The 20,279-nt window shown below is 41.4% G+C and overlaps 1 protein-coding gene across 1 annotated transcript in view; it reads left to right on the top strand.

Annotated features, from left to right (window-relative positions):
* Positions 1 to 20,279, top strand: part of PEPD (peptidase D) — a 122,887-nt gene that overhangs the window by 80,697 nt on the left and 21,911 nt on the right. The window contains exon 12 of the mRNA XM_021408200.1: positions 8,348 to 8,496. Within this exon, the coding sequence (XP_021263875.1) occupies positions 8,348 to 8,496 (149 nt within the window). The remainder of the gene's footprint in view (positions 1 to 8,347; positions 8,497 to 20,279) is intronic.

Genomic DNA, 20,279 nt, shown 5'->3' with positions numbered 1-20,279 from the left:
TGAGGTGCTGCTCTGAAGAGTTGGTCTTTTTTTCTGAAAAAGAAAAAAATGTTCTTCCTGGCAAAACAGCAGGTGTGGCTGGGGATGGACAGCCTCAGCCTCCTTTTCTGAAGAACCAGTTGCTGCCTTCATTACTGCACAATTGATTTGAACATCTGGACCAGTTTTCCATGAAAAAGCTGACAGCTTTTTTTTGCATTCAGTTGTCTTGTACTGTACAGTATTCTGAAACCCCCGTCTGATGGATTCCTTTTGCAAACTGATCTTCTGGAGGTTGATGGAACGATCCCAAGAACCACTGCAATATCTCCAAAAATAAACAAAAAAACATTACACGAGTGTGTACCATTGGCCTCTATCTCAGTTTTCATCATGGAAAAAAAATCAGCAGCATTAACCGTTTGCTTACAAGAATGTGTATGTGAGCGTGCAAATACATATAATAACAGTAGTTGACTGTATTTACAGTGAAAATCAATGAGTAAAGGTCTGACACTTCACCTACTCCTGCAGTCTGCAGCAGTTGTTTGTCCAGGTCAGAGTGCCCAACACAGCTGCTGAAAGTTAAGACTCTCAAGTCTAAATGTTAGCGCATGAGAATGGTGGCCTGAATCAGAAACATCAGGTGTACGCTGCTCAGCTTTCACAATACCTTCTGCATCTCAGTGTAGGCATCTAAAGTTACTTGCAAAATTCTAGTCACTTTAAAAGGTAGCTGCTTTGTTCATGTCCTATGCTGGTATCTTACACTCCTGGTGAGGAGCTGTTGTGGTTTGCTCTCTGCAGTGTGACTTGGAAGTGTGCAGCAGTCAATGCAAGTCTTTCCTTGCACATTTTCTCCTCTTCCCTGCAGCTCTGACATCCCACTCCTTGTTGGAGCTCGCAGCAGGTGGCAGCGGGCCAGAGCGTCGCGTTTGCTGCCATGTCTGCTACGTTGACTTTTCTAAATAGAGTGCTGTTGCTTATTAAATATGCCAATAAAAAATGGATAATAAAACCAGAAAAAAAAGCATCCATTCAGCAAAAAGGCAATCTGTTTGTCAGAACTTCACCTGGGTGTTTGCCTCACCTGGCATATTGCCTGCGTTGGTTCGGCAGAGGTGTGAAGTAGGCAGTACTGACACTTTGCCTTCTGCGTCTCGTTAAGGCTCAGCTGTTGCCTCATCCTTCTCCCAGCCTGGCAATACCAGCTCAGTATGCCTGATCCTTATTTGTACCCAGCCCTTCTTTACCGGGAACATCCTTCTGCTTAGCAGAAACATGGGCGATGGCTCTCGGGGGTGAATTCAGCTGTGGACAGGCTAATCAGAAGGTTCTTGGCTCTTTTTGCTGCCAAACATTACATTTTTAATACAGCATTGATACAAACTACATGAGGGTGAAGGAGGGGTGATGCTTGATTATGGAAATTGATTTTTTTAGTGCAGAAGCTTAAGGTTGTTGTCTTCAATTTCTTCAGTACACAAATCTTGTAAGGAAGGGATTCCTTCTCGACCTGTATATGAAAAGAATCAGAAGTAGCACAGAAAATCTTACAGGGTTATTTACTGAGCCGGCGCTTGCATCCAGCTGACTTGGTGAATTCAGTGAGATTTAGATTTCATGTCCTGCGAGATAAATGGATCTGAAGTTCTGCTTGGCTCAAATTACTGAGAGAGAGAGAGCGGGCACTCCCACACATTGCTGTTGGTTTAGGAAACCATTTTCCCAGCGGCAGAGCAGAAGGGCACACCTTCCCCAGCGACCTGGGGGCATGGCCATGCACACCTACGCACAGCTGCACACCTGCGCCAGGCGGTGAGCCACGCTGTGAGCCACAGCTTCTGCGGCTGTGAGAGTGAGGGGTGCCCCAGCCAGTGCAGGACACGAGCACCCAGCTGTTTGGTTACTGGTTTTTCCCATTCTTTTTGGTAACCCACTCTGCCCAAACTTGTGTGTGTTCTTGCCACAGCTGCTGAGTGTCTTGTAGTTGGCAGTGTAGATGTTCTGGGCATGCAGTCTTCTCTCATTCAAAATTCAGTGAACACATTTGTTTTTGTTGTTTTTCAGTCTCTCCTTTTTGGAGCAAAGCTTAATGGCAGTTCTTGCCATCTCTGCACGAGAAGGTTGAGACGAGCCTCCCTGTAGCTGTAATAGCCTGGGAGAGCCTGTCATGAGACCGTGATGCAGAAGGAGCAGATAGGGGAAGGCCGTGGAGAAGGTGGACATAAGCGGAGGACAAACACAAAAGTATGGGGCCACATGTAAATCATAGCCCAAAGTGTGTAACAGCAGTCACGTTATCATTTGCTGTCTTTGTGTTACCTGTGTGGGCTGCAGGATCTTCTGCTGAATGTGAGGCTTAACTACAAAGCCTGATGCTTTCTTTTGACTTCCTGGAACCCTATTTCCTACACAGAAAATACTGTAACATTTCTCCAAAGTTGATCTAAACTACAGCGGTGTTGACAACAACTGCTGGCCCTGCAGTCAGCAAGCAAAGGCTGGCTGCATCCTGCACAGAGCCAGTACTAAGCCCTCTCTGTATCATGTCAGATAGAAGCTATTCAGAGCAGAGCACATCTTCCAAAGCAGCTTCCTGATTATGCAGGACTTAATGCTGTTCTGTTCCAGCTCTCTGTTGGGCTTCGCAGTGTTATCTTACTTGGGCTTGCTTTTTTAGTTGATAATACTTGGCTGGTCAGGAGACGAGTGAATAAAAGTATGTCACTAGAATCTCTATTTTATTTTGATATCATTTACTATAATTTATGTTTGTGGTTGGCTATTAAGCCACCCTATTTCCAAATCACTTGGCATGTTTCCAAAGATGCATCTCATAGAAATCCTGATACCTGATTCCCTCAAGCTTGAAATTGCCTTGAAGTGTTTAACCAAACAAATAGTCAGCTTTTGTTGATGTGTGACTGCTTCAAGATTTAATTGCTGCATGAAGTTGAAAGCACAAAGTGTGCTCTCGGCAGACTTGGAGCAGAATACAGTGAGTTCACAGAGAACAAAATCTCCAGCTAGGGTTGACTTGGAGGAGAGGGTTTGTGTACCTTGATTCCTGCTGTCCTGGGACTAGGCTGGCACCAGTTCATCTCTGTGGCTGCTCATAAGTGTGTTAGCTAATAATGACTCAGATCGCTAAAACCTCAGTAAATGTAACTGACTAAAGTGCACCAGTATTCATACCTGTGCGCCTTTAGCCCAAGGTGCGAGGAGGACACGGTAAGATCTGGTGATAGCAGCTTTCTGATCGCTGGTCTTGCAATCCCTGGGGGAAGGGAAGGCTTTGTTCTGAGAGCAGGCAGGGGCTGCAGGCACTGGGGTTTGTCCCAGCCCCATGCCCAGCACGCACTGCAATGGGGTCTTGTGGGACTCATGACAGCAGTAGCTCTGCAGCAGTCACTGAAGGCAGTGTTGCTTTTGTAACTGCCAAAGAGACCCAGCTCTGACTGTGCATGCAGAGCAGCTCCGCAGAGCAGCAAGGTGACAGCTTTACGTGTGAGCTCATGGGAGTAGCTGTAGGCTTCCCAAGAAATGCCTGCGAGAGCTTGTCTTTGGGTTGGGTTGGTGGTTGGATCACTAGCAATTCATACACATGGCTCAGATATCCCAAATAAAGTATTCCTTCCCATTGTGATATTGGCCGTAATTTGCCTCATTGCTTGGCAGTTTCAAATTATTTGACAATAAAAATGTCAGCAAGCCTATAAAAGTTAAAAACATGCTTACAGGAGGAGGATGCTTTACTTTGAAAAAAAAAAAAGTATACAGTGACTTTATGCAGAAAAGAACCACGGTTTTTCAAACTGAAGTGTTGGACCAAGAGATTTGTGATGCTTCGCGATCAGAGGTTAAGAAAGCTAAAAGCAGTATCTAAACGCCTGTTATTTTTCTGGGCTTTAAAGCCAAAGGCGTAACAACAAATTTGCGTTTTGTGGTGCCGATATTCTGTGGAGGTGGCAGGGCCACCTTCCAGCTTATCTGCGTCATGCCAGAGACACTGCCAGGGGAAGGTGAGGAGAGCTTTCGTGCGTAGTGTCAAGTAGAGTTTCCAGTGCAGCAGTGCATTAGAAGCCTGTATTCTGCTTAAAATCAACAGGACTTAAGCACCTTGAAATATTTCTTCCAGCCTGCCCCCCTGGGTTGCTGCAGCAGGGCGCTGGACCCAGGTTCCTGGGGCAAGGAGGAGCTGGTGACCCAGGACCTCCAGGAACAGCTGGAGAGGTCCCTGCTGGAGCTGTGAGACTGCGGTGTGTGCTGCTGCTTCTTCTCAGCTGGGACTGTATTACGTAGAGCATGATTTTCAGTTGTGTCAAGCTTCTTGTCTGCCAGGAGAATGAAGTGCAGTTAGTCAGTTTTGAAGGTTAGTTCTAAAACAGATGCAGAAGGCAACTTTATTGACTCTGTTGGCTAACACTGTAATACTGTCAGTAGAGTAACTGACAGGTTATCTGATTTTTGTAATACTTTGCATTGCTCAGTTTTAGTTAAGTGTTCAAAGTATTTTGCAATATGTTTGGGAGGAAAAATTATATGTATATACATATCTCCCTTAGGAGATCTATGCCCATTCTTCCAAGGAGGACTTTAGAATATTTTTGTTGCGTGTCTTTTACATCTCGTATAGCTTCTTATTAGTTCTAGAAAAATTAAAACAGTAACGTGGAGTTTTTAGAACAGCTTAGGTCTTCCGGCTGTTAAATGTTCTTATATACCATGCACTTTTCACCCTGAAATGAAGCCAGGTAGGTTTTCATTGCTTTTGCTCCCAACAAAACAATGCAAAGAAAGATTAGATTCTTCCTGCAACGCTTTTGAAAGAGATTCAGCTGCGCAATAAAAGACTCCATCAGATTCAAGCTCCATCAGTGGGCACACCGACGTGTAACCGCGCTCTCTGGTCACTGATGTTCCTTTTCTGACCATTTTCTCATTCGAGGCTCCTTGGAAACCCCTCAGCCTCAGACTCCTTATCTCTGGATGCATCTAAACCCACAATTCACAATTGCACTCTTCCTGAAAAACAGAGAAGAGTGTCCTGGGATGAAGTTTGTTTTCGTTCTACAGAAATTAAAATTCATGATTTGATATAATAGAAAATGTAGGTAGTCTCTTAGACATGTAATGTTCCTATTTCCCTTTTAGATAGATTAATAGTGTTTGGAAATGCTTATATTATTGTGTTTGTTACTTGACTTTAAAGGATCCTTAAATGGTAAAGCATAGGTCAAGATGTTTGAGGCCTGTTTTTATTTGTGCATTTAATTAGTTTATATTGCTGCTGTATTTGATAGTAGTTCAGATAACATGAAGTAGTTGTTTCTGTACATGACTCTTGTAAGATTGCATCATCAGTTCATTTTTAACATGCAGTTGAGTGTGTACTAGAATATGGTATTAGTTTATCATACTACCTAGCAGTTACCATCTAATTTTGGGGTAAAATAATGTATTTCATCTGAGGAACCAGGATTTAAGCAACCTGCTTTTAGAAACTTTTTTCAGTTAGGAACAGGATAGTAGCTCATATGCATTTTATTAGACTTAAGTATGCTTCACCACATATTTTGCCTGGCTAGCAAGGATATGAAACTGGGATCTTCACGGGTTCCCATTATTTCCTCAGCTAAAATAGCTACAATATTTGGTCTATTTCCACATCTTGGGAAACATTTTAACTAATGGATTTGTTCCCAACTGAAGTTAAATGGAAGAGAAATCCCAGTAAGAGCCAAAATATCTCCCAGATGCAGAGTTTGCTTTGAATGCTTTTTCACGGAAGCATACGATCTGGATGGTGGGTTATTACTCCGTGGTGGAATTTGAAAGATCATCTTCCCTCATCTCTGCTCTTGTCTGGAAGCAAGGAAACCTGAACAAATGGTGCTTCCTGGCTTGCGAGCCTTGTTTAGTGTACCAGCAGCTTTGTGATAGCTTTTTTTTCCCCATTGCTTAGCACTTCAATAGGTCTAACAACTATTTAACAACCACTAAATGATGAATGGGTTTGAGAAAATACTGATAATTGTAAGGTTTCAAGAAAATAGTTACCATGATGCCTATGGTAAGTTCATGTTAACCACTCTCCAGGTAGAATATACAAGGAATAGTAACTTGCAGTAGACTTGGACAGGGATTTCCAAAGTTGCAGGTCTCAGCTTTACTGTAGCCATGCTGAATTGACACTTACAAAATGGAACAGTTAGGCCACAAAAATCCCACCAAGCACCATGAAACTTCATTTGTGATTTTTGGAAGAGTTCCATTTGGGATAGGTTGAAAGATCAGTAGCTATTCTAACAAGTGTATCAGTTTGGTCTGTTAGGGAACCCAGCAGCTTCTTCTGTAATTCTTAGTTGCTGCAGCTACTTTTCTGTATCCTTAGATATGATTTTCTGTATATAACACTAATTTTTCTTATAGAAAGGAGTCTAACCATAAAATCAAAACTTAGTGTTAATGGGGTTTCTGATGTTGAGGTTTGGCTAAGCTTGTTTGCAGCTGCTATATTGGTGTCAAATTCTGCTTTTTCACCCTGTGGGTCTGACCTTTGTTGTCTGGTGTGTATCTTTTTTCAGTTAGTGATTTTCTCTTTTAAAATACTATGTTTCATATTTAAACAAATGTCAAGAGTACTTGCACTGACTCTGCCTTATATGTGTAACTTTGCAATAGTCTCTGTAACCTCCTGGAGCGTGTTGCTGTAGCTTTAAACCTCCAGCCCTTCTGCATCTGTAATGCACAGGGTTTATTCCTGCAGTTCCAGTCCTGCAAGTCTCTGCAGTGAACCTTGCCCGCTGTGAGGAGGCTGGTGATGACTTCAGCAGGGCCTGCACTAAGTGCAAAGATTCGTTCACAGAGGAAATTGCTGGGTGGATTTTAAAATTTGAGTAAATCTTCATGAGTACGTGTCTGTCTGTGTATGCAATGGAGCAAGAAGAGTCTCAGTGCTGCTGAAGTACTATCTTGCTTTATCACGATTGCATTAGTTTGCTTACTGTCTGTTGCTTTCAGTGGCAGTTAGGTTAGAAATGGTGAATGTTTACAGCCAAGTGCCGCAGTTCCTGTTGCAGTAGCTTACACTTATCTTTCCCTGGCCATGTATGCTGGCTGGGGGCAGAGCTACGCCGCACGGTTTTGCTAATTACTGCTGTGATTGGGACTTGGTAGCAGAGGGGGCTGCAGCGGTGCCCTTCCTTCTGCTCCCTGTCTGCCTGGCCCTGCGGTGGGACAGAGGCATGAGGACAAAGCTCCGAGGTGGTCAAACACAGCAAAGGAAAATTATATTTCGTGTGATGAGAGTTGCATGCACTTGTTTGAGGTCACCGTGAGAGGACTTTAATTGGCAGATTTCAGCTGTGATTCATTACCTAAGAAATCAGGAGGTCACACAAATACTGTGTGTCAAGAACAAAGTCTTACATGTAAAATGTGCCTTGTTATAATCAACATTTGAGGAACTTGGGAGCTATTTGCTAAATATTGTTTGGTCCAAATAGTTATTTGGTTATTTGCTGATTTTTGAGGCTGCTGAAACCAGCGCAGTGCCTCATCAGGCTCAAGAAGCACAGTATTGCAGATGCCTAACCAAGTTGTCACACAGGTGTGGGGACCCACTAGCTGCTCTTACAGATTGAGTTCTAGCATTTGAGCATTCAGTGGTGAATTACTGATTCATGTATAGAGAGTATGATTTTCGAAGAATAAGGGGTTTTTTTCCCATAAAAGAAAGCATTTTTATTTTTTACCTTTGATGCAGAAAACTGTACTAAATATTCTTTTCTGGTTGGATCTTCCCATAACGTGTGTTTCTTTAAGCCCTGTTAGGTAAGTTTGTCTTAAAGGAAAATTTGTATTTTGAGCAGTAGCAGTCAACCTTTATTGGGGACATTTTATTTAAACCATCAGATGTGTTTTGACACTTCGATACAAAAGGCCATGATTTAATTAGCATTTCTCTGTTAAGTTTTGAAGTTAGAGCCTTTACATGGTGCTGGCATTTCTCAGGAAAGAAACAAGACATTTCATCTTCTGAGAGAAGGTCCCAGCAACTGGAACTGAACACCTGAAAAAAGGTTCCTCGTGTGACCTTACTTCATGTGCTCTTGCAGTGTTTCCATGCAGGGCCAGCACAGCTGGTGAAGGTGTCTGTTTAAGCTCTATGGAACATAGCAAATACCCTTCTGCTAGCAGGTTGCTGTCATCTCATTTTACTTAGGAACAACATTCAGGTGGGGATTATGTGGCCAGCTACCGAGATGTGGATCATTCTTAAGTGCAGTACAAGAAAAGTATCTTCATTCTTAAAATTTCTTTGAACAAATTTTAATTTCTCCCCTCTCTATTTCCTTTTTAGCCTGTTTGATATGGGAGGAGAGTATTACTGCTATGGCTCTGACATCACCTGCACCTTCCCTGCAAATGGAAAGTTCACTCCTGACCAGAGGGCTATCTACGAAGCAGTGCTGAAGTCATCACGTGCTGTCATGAAAGCAGTCAAACCAGGTAAAAGATCAGTGCATGTCAACAGGAATTGAGAGGCTTGATGGCGGCATTCAGGCTGTCAGGACAATTACGTTTGGATTTTAGAAACTGCTGGAAAGGAATAAGATGACAAAACCCATTTCCATGTTTAAACAACTCTTAATAGCGGAAGGGTACACAACATTTTCCATGTAACACCTAAATAACTCATAAGCAACTATTAATAGTATTTAAAATGTATTTTGATCTCCCACTTCTTTAAAAAAACTTTTTTTTTTTAAGATAAGTACAGCAGTGACAGTTGTTATTCTGGTGTTTACGCTGGCAGCCATCTATTGTGTAAGCTTATGCCAAAGAATGAAGTCAGAGTTTGAGTGAATGTGTATGCTTCAATTTATTTCAAGCATTTCCTCTATCTGTCATGTAAACTCGATAGAAATCTTCAGATGAAGAAGGGGATAGAGTGTGTATCTTTGAGAATGGTACTCAATTAGCCTTAAAAGGCTTCAGATAGCTCTGGCTTTCAGATGTTTCATATATGCCTTTAAATTGCAGGCAAGCTAATTCATCAAGTGTATGCCTGGCTTGATGACAATCTTATTTTTCTCCAATTCTACTTTAAGGGCAGCAAATAAATGCTTTTAGAGCTAAATGCTGCTGTGATCTTGAGTATTTCACTGATGAAGGTACTTGAGCATTTCTCCGTAAAACTGATAGAACAGGTTTGAGAAAAATGTACTTAATGTACAAAGTGCACTTCTCCTTTGTATTTACCACATTAGATTTCAGACATCAGACCCTGAGAGCATGGGCTTTCTGGATTGCCAGTCAGAGCATATGTAATTTTGCTGTTTTACAAGCTGGCAGCAGCACTGTTCATTTGAGCAGCTTGGAATGGAGCAATAACACTTGAAGCTTTTCTGAAAATGGAGGCCAGATATTTTGCCATTTTAATAGCAGTTTGCATATTCAATCATCTGCTGTTTCTCCCCCGAAGATTCCTGTTCATATTTTACTTTACATTTCAGTGCCACGTTTCATGCAGTATTTTGCACTAATAAGTTGTGAACTATCTTCAGAACGTAAGAGCTGATAGAATTCTTTACTCAGAATTATGTAGAGAATTCCTCAGTTATTATCCATTTGTTTACAGAGTCAAAAAAATAAGGACATGCTAATTCTACTATTTCTGCAGATTGGCTGCAAGGACTCTTTACTAGCCATGTGAGTTGGAGATCTGTGGACAGTTTTCAAGAGAAATCTTTCCTGACGTTTGGGAAAAGATGGGAATGAATTTTCTCTCACTGTGCTTTAGTTTTCTTGCCTGCTTAGAGGAGTGGTGCAAATGTGTTTATCCTGCTTATGAGGCTAGTAGTCATGATTTTAAAAATCAAATCTTATTTGAAGAGTTATTTACTTTGTTTCTGATCACATCTCATTTCTTTAAAAAGTGGACATAGGCGATAAGAGATTTCTGTTTAAAAAAAAAAAGCGAATAACAGTGATTCTTGTTTCAGCAGTTTTATTCAAACACCTCCATCCCTGGACGTGTTCAAGGCCAGGTTGGATGGGGCCCTGGGCAGCCTGAATCTGGTGGCTGGCAACCCCACCCACAGCAGGGACTTGGAACTGGAAGATCTCTTCCAACCCAAGCGTAAGACTGAAGAAGTGCCATGTCGTGTACTTCTGGACTACTGGGTTGAATGAGGAGTGTTATCTCCTGGAAGGCCAGTATCTGGCTGTAGAATAAACAGAGCAAATTGAGCTTCCTAGCATGGTTGATGTCTCTTACTGTTCAGGCTGCTGAGAACGCCCTGAGCCCCTGGAAGGGGTAAATGCAAACTGGATGTGCCACTGCTGCTCTTCAGGGGAAGCCGTTTCTATGGGAGAGGCTGCAGCTTTCTTAGCTGCTTGAACAAACCTAATTGGTTAGCTCATGTGCTAAAGCACCAGGATCGCTCCTGAGGGAGTTGGTTACTGTCACAAAGGGGAGCAGCATGGGGTGGTGTGGCTGCTGCTTTCAGCGTCTCTTTTCCGTCGAAAAGAAAGTAAATAGGTATATTACAAAGGAGGAAAAGAAGCTTGTGGGGCTTGAAGTCAGTAAATGTAAAACCCAGCTGCATCGTATTTCAGTCAGGTTTTCTGAATTATGGAGCCGTTGCTCGTTTTGCTATTATTTTTGTTTGCCTTTATTTTCTGGGGTTCCTAAGATCAAAGGAGGGAAAAAGACAGTCAAGTGACTTGGCTCACATGACAATAACCATTAATGTGGCAGGCTGAGTAAAAAGAATTTACACAGCAGAGTCAGCAACTGTAGAAAATGTTACTTCTCTCCAGCTGCAGAACTGGAGCCTTAATTATGCCTTGTGGCAAAGGGTCACAGGGGACATCTAGTTGTTGTCTTCAGAAGGTTAATCATTCCCAGAGTCTTTCTCATTGCAAGATAGGAAGCAAGTGCTGCAGAGAGTCACTAACTAAATACTGCGTTACATAACTGTGGTTCTGGAAGGACATGCATTTGCTAGACACGTTAAACAATTTATATAGATGTGTATTGTTCAGAAGTGGGAATTTCTCTTTTTTTTCAATTCGGTTCTCGTGAAACTAACTATCAAGTGAAGTTTCTTTCTGAGACATAGACTCCCTACCATATTTTGTTTATACTTGTTATGAGCCGTCATAATTTTTAAAATACTCAAAAAACATCCTATTTTATTGTGGAACAGTCTTCATTTGACTGAGTTGTATGTGTGGTCCAAAAATGCACACAACTCAAATCACATCTGTGGGTCTTCATACCTTCCTTCAGAGAGAAGAGCTCCTTCTGTGAGCCAGATCACGTAGTCTGAGAGGTAAAGGCTCTCTGTAGGATCACAGCCCAAGTTCAGTGCAGTCATCACAACTCCTGCCACAAACCGAATTTGTGTAAAATAAAAGAGGAGAAAGACATACTCTGTGCTATTGCATAAGCAACAATTGCAAAACTACTGAATGTGGATGGTGTACAAAAGCAGCAGTACTAAGTCTCTGAAGCGAAAGAGTCAAAAAGGCGTGCTTGTGTGGCAGTGGGATAACTGCTTCTTTCCTTCAAAGTTAGACTCATGATCCAAAATGCCAGAGAGGAATGTTGCATTTCTGCTTAGGGGATATTCTTAATGTGTCGAGTCCATCTGGGTTAGATTTACTCTTCCACAGAACTGAAATACAGGGGCAGATGCACAAAATACTGATACTTCCATTCCCTTCACTATGAGACAGCATCTACTTCTTACTCAGAACAATGATTTGAGTAACAATTAGTTTTTATGTAGACATTGTACACAAAAAGAATTATTAACAACAGTGAGACTGTAAGTGTCCCAGATTTATTCCAGAAGTTAGTGTCTTGATTTGTCTCACTTGTTTATTGTTTTTTGATCTCATTAGGTTTGCTAAACTGTTTGAGGCACACCAGGTGTGCTCCTGGAGCGCATCACCCATGGGAATGACCTGAAAAGAATTCAACTCATGCCCTTCAGAACTCCACTGTGTAAACTAAAATACAGGAAGTGAGGATGAACAAGAGATGACACGTTTTGGGATCATAGGGACTTGAGTACCACTGCAGATATATCCATAGTTTCTTCCTCTACTGTTTTCATGCAATGCACGTGCCAGAAGGTTGGCTAATGAGCAGCAGTTCAGTAATTTCTTTTAATGTTTTGTGCCATGCTTGGCTTGGAGACTGCTTATTGCTACTGTTCCAAACCTGCTCTGAATCCAGAGTTATTAATGTCCTCACTAGTTTTTCCTCAGAATGCTCATAGTAACAGTACGGGTGTCTCTGACAGGTAGCATGTCCCCTTGCCCTCTGTTGTAGTTACAGGGAAGCGTGCAGCAGTTCCCCTTCCACAGACAGTGGCAGGCAGATGGGAGAAGCTGCTGTAAAAGCTACTGACTCATTTTGGATTCCAGGATTGAAATTCACCACACTTGAGATTTTTTAAGAGTGTTTAACATCGTGCTCTTGCTCAAAACACAGCTGTTTTGACCTCTGTTACAGCTGTGAGCGCCCAGCCTTTCTGCAAATCAGACCACAGATTTTGTTAAGCCAGGCACTGGCAAAAGGAAGGAAAATGATTATTGAATATACCTAAAATAAGTAAAAATAAAGATGTTTGAAGCAAGTTGCCGAGCATCCTGATGGGAATCTGAGAGCAAGGCGAGAATGGTTGCGAATTCCCAGTGGTGACTCTGTCAGATCCTCAATTTGCCACTGAGAATAGGTGTCTGAAGCTTTTTGTCTTGAGTCAACAGTAACCGCTCCGCTCTGTCCCTTCTACCAAATCCTGTCTCCTGGATAGTTTTGTTTATCACAGTCATGTAAGTTAGCTTTATTAAATCAGAAAATAATTATAAGTTATACCTGGGAGACCAGTATTGTTGGTCATTAATATAAATCTGTTGGCATAAATGTGTAAAATAATTGGCTTTGCTGAACATCCCTCTCTGGAAGTTCTAGAAAATGTGTGTTGAACCAGGGCTTGGACCAGATACCCTGCTGGTTTCCCTCCTAACCTAAGTCACTTATGCTTCTCAATACATGCTGAAATGTGCAAAAGAAAATGTCAGTCATCAACCAGGAGGAGTTGACGGGAATCAGTGACAGTTCCTGGCTATAGTTCCTTGCAGGGGAGGAGATATTTTGCAAGCCAAAGGGTAACATAATGTTTCAGTTTCTGTCAATGAAGTACATTCAGATGTAACCCAGTTCTGAGTGTCGCTCTTCTCCAGTGGATCCCTTATGTTAGTGGTACATAGGGTCCAGTAGAGTTTGTGAAGTTGTTATGGTATAGCTTCTTTTTTATCCTGTAACAAATGGCTGTGTTTTTATGTTGTACCCAGTCTCTCAGGTGACTTCTGAATATTATTTTTTGGATTATTATCTCAAGCATTTCGGGAATGTTAGGAATTAGAGTTCTGTAAATCAGAGTTGATGAGGTCAGGATAGTGGCAACATCAAATTTCTCAAATATATTTAATCTGCTGCTGTGCTGATGAAAAATAAAAAGGAATATGCTTATATTTAATTTCACAATTAAAGCTAATTTGGATGAATGTACTAGGTCACAAACAATATCTTTGAGATTGATGAGGTAAATACTGAAGTAATCATGAACTTTCCATTTACATCCCTTTGCAATTGCACGCTGGGATCACTGCACATTCCTGCTTATTCTGGAGAGTAATGGAAAGTCACAGGAGAAGGGGAAGGAAAGGAGCTTGTTGTGCTTAACATTCCTAGTACGATGCAGAACTTGTGTATGTTTAAAAAAAAAGGAGCTAAAAAACAATCTCCAATCTCTGCTATACGTCTTAGTAGTAGTTTTTTGGTAGAGGGTGAATGAATTTAAATACCTCAGTCAGTAAGTTCTGTTGTCCTAAATTCTGGTTAAAAGAAGGCTTTTTTTTGATTCACAAACTGTTCCCAAGGAACAGCTGAGGAAGGCCAAGTTGGCAACCACTCAATTCCCTATCTCTATATTTACATGATTTAAAATGCTTGTATGTCCAAAGTCCCCACTGAACCAAAATTGCATTCAAACCTTAGGAGGGCAGCTGAGAACATTTGCTGCTTGATGTTTGTTTTGTTTGTTTGTTTCAGTAAAATGAAAAAAGAAAAAAATTGTTCCAAATTTGCACAGAAGGTGTTCACCAAACCGGTTTATGTGCAGTGTGAAAGCCTTCCTCCACAGGACGCTGACACTACTGTAGGACTTCCCTGTAGGACTTGTAGCTCTGGTTGGTTGGTTGGTTGGTTTGTTTCCCAAGTTCTAGCTTGCGCTTAGGCCTGTATGCTTATCTCTAGCTCTTGCATTTTACTATTCAAGATGGTGAGTATCATGTTGGCTCTGGCTTCTAGGTTATGGTTTTCTGATAAATGTTGTTGGGGAATGTCTCAAAAGAAATCTCCTTCCCAAGGCTGACTTTTCTCATAAGATGACGATTTCTCCATATTAAGGCTTGAAGATTCCTTTGAAATCTTGCCAGTTCTTAACATTCTCAGAACTCAAGTTTCACATAAAGGCATGAGTTCTACAAGCTCTTGAGTCTATTCTTCCTGGATCAAAGACTTTGTTGATGTCGGGATTGCCCAATGGGCAAGAAAGTACAGTCAAGTGACCACCAGAAAAGCATTTCAGGCAAGAAAGTAAATCCACATGTTAAGCAAATAAGGTATTCATGTATTAATCGTGTAGATATCAACTGATCCTCAGACCCTACCAGGAAAGAGTCCTCTTTTGCTGTGGGTGCTGAATAAAGGAGAAGAAAAGAGTTCTTCCCAAAAGAGAGAACACCAAAGACAAAGGAGCAGAGGCTGGGCAATGTCCTTGTCCTTGGTGGCATAGGACCTAAGAAAGCCGCCTTTATTTGTAGGTACACAATACTGAGCAAAGTTATCTTGCTTGATCTTGATCTTCTCCTGTGCAGCTGTAACTACGTGTGGTGAGCTGCTGTGTGAAACTGTGTCCAATTTTTTGTGCCTTTTCTCGTGATTTCTACGATTCCTGTTTGTTGGCGTAGCTTCCTAGGCTTGTTACAATAGAGGCCTTTTTTAGCTGGTTTCCTCCATGTACATCCTTCCAAGTACTGTTGTAAATTAGGACAAATCAGAAGCAGTGTCTTTATTTTCCCGTGCTTTGTCTCCTTCCTGTTTCCCTGCTGCTGAAGGACTCAAGTGGTAAAGCTCATGGAGGTAGATACTAACCTAGGGGATGTACTTTGCACAGCAGAATATGAAATTTTGAACTGTGTATTCTTGACAACATTTTAATAAGTAAATGTTCGGGTCTTGCTTCTTCTGTGTGATGATCAGGTAAAGGGTAATGTTCAGTGAATGTGTTAATACTTTCATAAAGAATCAACTTTATACAAAAAATAGTGCAATTTGAATTCAAAGTAGTAGCATGATTCTCTGTTCTGTCATCTAGTCATGTTCTAACAATTCTTTAAAGAAGAATAGTGGAGAATTTAGCTTGGGTAGGGTAGTACTAAGAACGGGGATTAGAATAACCCGAATAACTATTTGATTGGAAACTAATAGCTAGTGTATTTGACATTGCAGATTATACTACTGGTAGTTGTTTGTGTTATTACATTGAGCAGAACTATGCTTAGAAACATCTGCAAATTCAAAATTGCTTATGCAGATTACTTCTTCAGCACTTTCGTCTATCTCAGGTAACTTCTAAAGAGTTGAGGTTTATTTTTTGTCTGTTACTATTTTGAATGCTGCTTTAGAGTAATTGCCACTGTGTTCAACTAGGATTAAAACACATTGCACCTAAAGAAAAAAATTGAAACTGCTATTAATATGTATCCCTCCCAATGAATAAATAAGGTTCTCATTCACATACAATGGATGTTTTTTGTATACAAGTCATTTGTTTTTTATTTTAAGTAGTCCAGAGTCGTACTTAGTAGAACACCATGCGGGCACACTTGTGTGTTTTGCTGCGTAAAACCAGTAGCTAACTTAGATGATGTTTTAGAAAGAAAGAGGACTGTAAACTAGACCTTTGACAATAGCACAACAGGGAAGGGTGTGGGAGCACAGTCTAGTTTACAGTTTGTGTAATTTCAGAATGTCCATATGAATTATTCCCATTCAGATGGTCATACTTTAGAGGAAAGTGCTGCTGGTGGTTATTAATTTGCTGTAATATCTGAAGCAAAACAGTTATTCTCAGACAAAAATGTAATAGCAGAAGTTGAAGATTTCATACAAGCTCTCCTGAAGAACAACTGCTTTCAGGGCATGCTATAACCAATACTTAATATTCACAAGTCCTATGGAAAGAGACTGTGGTATTTTTTTCCTCTCGCACTTAAGAATGTGTTATTGTGTTAAAGACAGATTTGAAGATAAATCTTGTCAATCTGTGCTATAAAAAGACACTTGTAGTCTGCTGTCAATCTTCTCTGTTGAGTGGACTTTGCTCTGTTTTTCTTGCTAGCATTAACATCCGTAAATAAGCTTCCCTTTGAGTACTTGCTTTCTGAAATTGACACATAGAGGTATTACAGCTTTGTGTGGTTAATTCCGTTGTTCTCAGTGTAAAAGCCTAAGCCATCAGTCACCACCTAGGAAATAAAGGCTGAAAGAATAAAGGATGCACAAACAGAGCATACAGTCAAAGAGCAGTCCTTGATTCTTGCGGGGTACTGTTACATAAGTGCCATTGCTTACTGGAGAGTTTGTTGTTAGACTGGTAACCAAACCTTGTCCAGAATGGCATTAACTACAGCAAGAGGGAACAGAAAAAGTCAAATTCAGCAGATTCGCAGTCCCTCTGTGCACACGCTGATCTGCTGAAATGCAGGATTTCAGACTGCGAGTCTCACTGCAAACCTTCTGGGAGCCGTTCCTTGCTGCTTTGTGACTAATACACAGGAGCTGACCCATGCATACAGTGACCACTGCAACGTTAGTAAGACAAAAATAACGCTGAGTGATTTCCAAGTGCATAAAACCAGCACTTCCCGACAGTTGGGCTGCTCTGCTGGGATTTGGAGCCGAGTGTGCACCGGTCCCAGCACGGTCCTGGGGCAGCTTCTCTGCGTCAGGGCTCAGCCACAGCTTTCCAGCTGGGCTCTGCACCTGGACTTCTCTTCTTTCTGTGAGCCTTCAGAAGGGCTCCAAGTACGGAGCAATGAGAACTCTTAGAGCCTGCACTGGCAGCAGTTTTCTGTCCTTTTTCAAGGGAATATTGTAAAGATAATTTTTAAAATATCCTTTTGTTCTAGTTGTAGCAGATTGTACAAGGTTGATATTGTGCAGTCCTGATTTTAACAGTGACTTTGGCAGAATAACCCACCAGAGTGTGGTGTGACGTGCACTAGTTTTCCTCCAGTTCAGTGTTCAGGAAATGTACACGTTCTATGCTGTAATTGGAGTTGGAGTACAAAGTTCATGAGTCGTTCGATCTTGACACTACATCAGCTGTAGCTGTCAGAGTGCAAACCTGCTAGACAGAGATTATTCTGTTTGCCCTAAATCTTATCTAAACAGTCTCTTAAATCTTCAAAGATTGATAAGTTTCCACACCACAGTCTCTCCCTCCGAGTACTTCCCTCCGCTCCCCAAGCTTTTTCCTCTTCTTTTCAGCATACCCCTATGTGGAAGGAACATGCAAAGAATTCGTAGTATCTGACAGTGCTGTCAATCCAAACATCTTTCTAGACATGGAAAAACTCCCTCCTCTTGCTCCACATCTGCATCTATTCTAATTGCTGAAGTTCTGGATGTTGCTTATGATGTGTTGTAGAGCATCATATACAGGTTTTATAAATGAGGAGGAGGGGTTTTACTGCTTAAAAGTTTTGAGAATACTGGTTGAGAAGAAATTCCATGATATGAGCGAAGCCCGCAAGGCTTCTCAGCCCTTCGCAGAGGGCTCAGTGTGTTGGAGCCAGTGGGGTGGTTGCTGGTTCCTGTTGGTAGCTCCTAGTGCTTTGAGGGATGTGTTTGGAGGAGTTAGTGCCTCATACTGGCTGCAGCTCATACAGGTAACGATCACCTGCACAGCACATGGAGCTGCGATCAGCCTCACTGTTGCCCAAATGCTGTCAGTACTCAAGTATGGAATTTGGTGGCCCAGAGTTGCCTTACCTGGCTGCAAAGCTGAGCAACTTCTTGGTATTCCATCTAGAGTGCCATAATCAAAGCATGCAAACCAGAAATGCAGCCAATTATTCTCTAGCACTCAAGTGACGAGGGAAGAAATAATCATTTTATAATTTAAAGAATATTTGGTTTGGTTTTCCAGCTGATTCGAATTCTGAAGGACCTGTTGTTTCATGTCTGCTGTGGTTATTGCTTGTTGGCAGATGCTGGGCTGTCCCAGTGGTTGGCTGGCTGGCCAGGGATTGCATGTTCTGTCTGCATTTCAGTGGCACTGCCAGGGGACGTCAGGCCTTTTGCCCTTGTCTGTGGGCTCTCAAAAATAAATGTAACTTAACCTTAGCACAGTTTGGGGAGAAGTTCCTACAACTTCGCCATGCTATTTTTTTTAGTAGGATTGTGACATTTGTGCTGGCAAAAAACAAAAAAAACCAAACAACAACAAAAAAAAAACCAAACAAAAAAAACCCCACCCTACAACAACAAAAAAACCCTGCTAAATCATTTGTGGTTTTGTCATTGTCACATTACAACCACAAAGTACCCTAAGTAGCGGCCAAAAAAATCCTGTTAGGCCTTTGCAGGGCACTTTCTGACCAAAGTGGCTAAATACCATGCAGTAATTCTAAATTACTTTTGTATGCTGCTTCGACTTTATGTTCTAGAATAGCCTGTAATAAAACTTCAGAAAATAATCACTTGAATGAAAATAGCAGCAAGGTAACAGCAACCACCGAACAGCTTGTTGTGTGATGTCAACTCTTACTTGTAGTTCTGCTGTTTAAGAAGTTACGGTATGTTCATGAGAAGATAGGCACGCTTTTAATTGCTGGTTTCACTAGAAGCATTTCTTTCACTTCTTTTGGAACTAAAATCCTCCTTGTCAGTAGAAGGATCAAAAAGATGTTCCTACGAGGTAGATCCTCCTAAGTTCTGCAACGCAGTGTTTTGTCTGAAATGCGGTGGTTTTGGCAAAGAGAAAATCAGAGAGGAAATCGTTCCAGGGAAGTAGAACAATGCACGTGTTATCTTTCTCTTTACTGTCCTATTAACATCTAAGGACATTGGGTAACATTCAGGTTTAGTTTGTCGCTTTTTTAACTCAGCACCTCACACTTCTGTGGAGCTCTGTTGTACTATTAGCAGAAAATTAATAACCTCTGTAGTTTAAATGTTTTAATTAATCCATGATGTATTACATTTCATTACTGGACATACCCTGCTGTGTAGTTCACTTTGCTACCCAGGGGATCTCACGGACTTGTGCTGCGTGTGGGGCTGGAAGAGCTGTCTTCTGCCCTGCCCTCCTGCCCGAGCATATGCTGTGCAGCAGGTAACGAATCACAGCCTAACGAGCCCTGGTAACGAGCTTTCCTGGGGAGCCAGCTGGTTCAGTGACCTGTATTACCCAGTATCTCGTTTGGCAGAGAATGAAGGATGGAACAGACACTTCATCAGCAGATTTTCCTGAGTGCAGACTCATTTTGGTACAAGCTAAAGTCCAAGGACCCTCCAATCTACCTTTCTAAATCTCATCTGTCAGTGGAGTATAATTAGTTTATAAATTGGCCTAAAGGTAATAATGTTACTAACCTCCTTACACAAAAGCATATCTGCAACTATGATAAACTTCTTTAATGCTTAAAAATAATAGTGCTGAATAATGAAACAGTAAAACATCCTACTGGGTGATTGGTGGTGTGAGGCTAATGCGGATTGGTGTTGCAACACCATCAGCTGTTGCAGCGACACATAACTGGTGTTAGATCCACTTGTGCTGAGGGTTTTTGGGGGGTTTTAGTTGTTTTTAACCATTTCATCTTGCTACAAGAATGTTAATATGGTGTTTGCCTTCTGCTGTGTCAGCTTGCAGCCGGTGACAGGGCTCTCCACCAGACCATGGCTAATCCGAAAAGCTGATGTGTGCAAACATCAAGTAACTTTTGTAAATTAGGTTAAAAATAGGTATTTATGAAGTGATCTTTATTGATTAGGATGGCTTCCTTTCTTCAGCTGAGTGCTGTTAAGAAATTACTGTAGTTGTTTCTCTTATTGTTTTTCAGACTATAAGGGTACTAGAAAATGTTTGAAAAAAACTTGGCTTTCTGATCCTCTTTGCTTATCAAATCTTCTGTTTAAA

This window comes from Numida meleagris, chromosome 10, assembly GCF_002078875.1.
Source record: "Numida meleagris isolate 19003 breed g44 Domestic line chromosome 10, NumMel1.0, whole genome shotgun sequence".
NCBI lineage: Eukaryota > Metazoa > Chordata > Aves > Galliformes > Numididae > Numida > Numida meleagris.
This window is presented reverse-complemented; position numbering and strand designations above follow the sequence as displayed.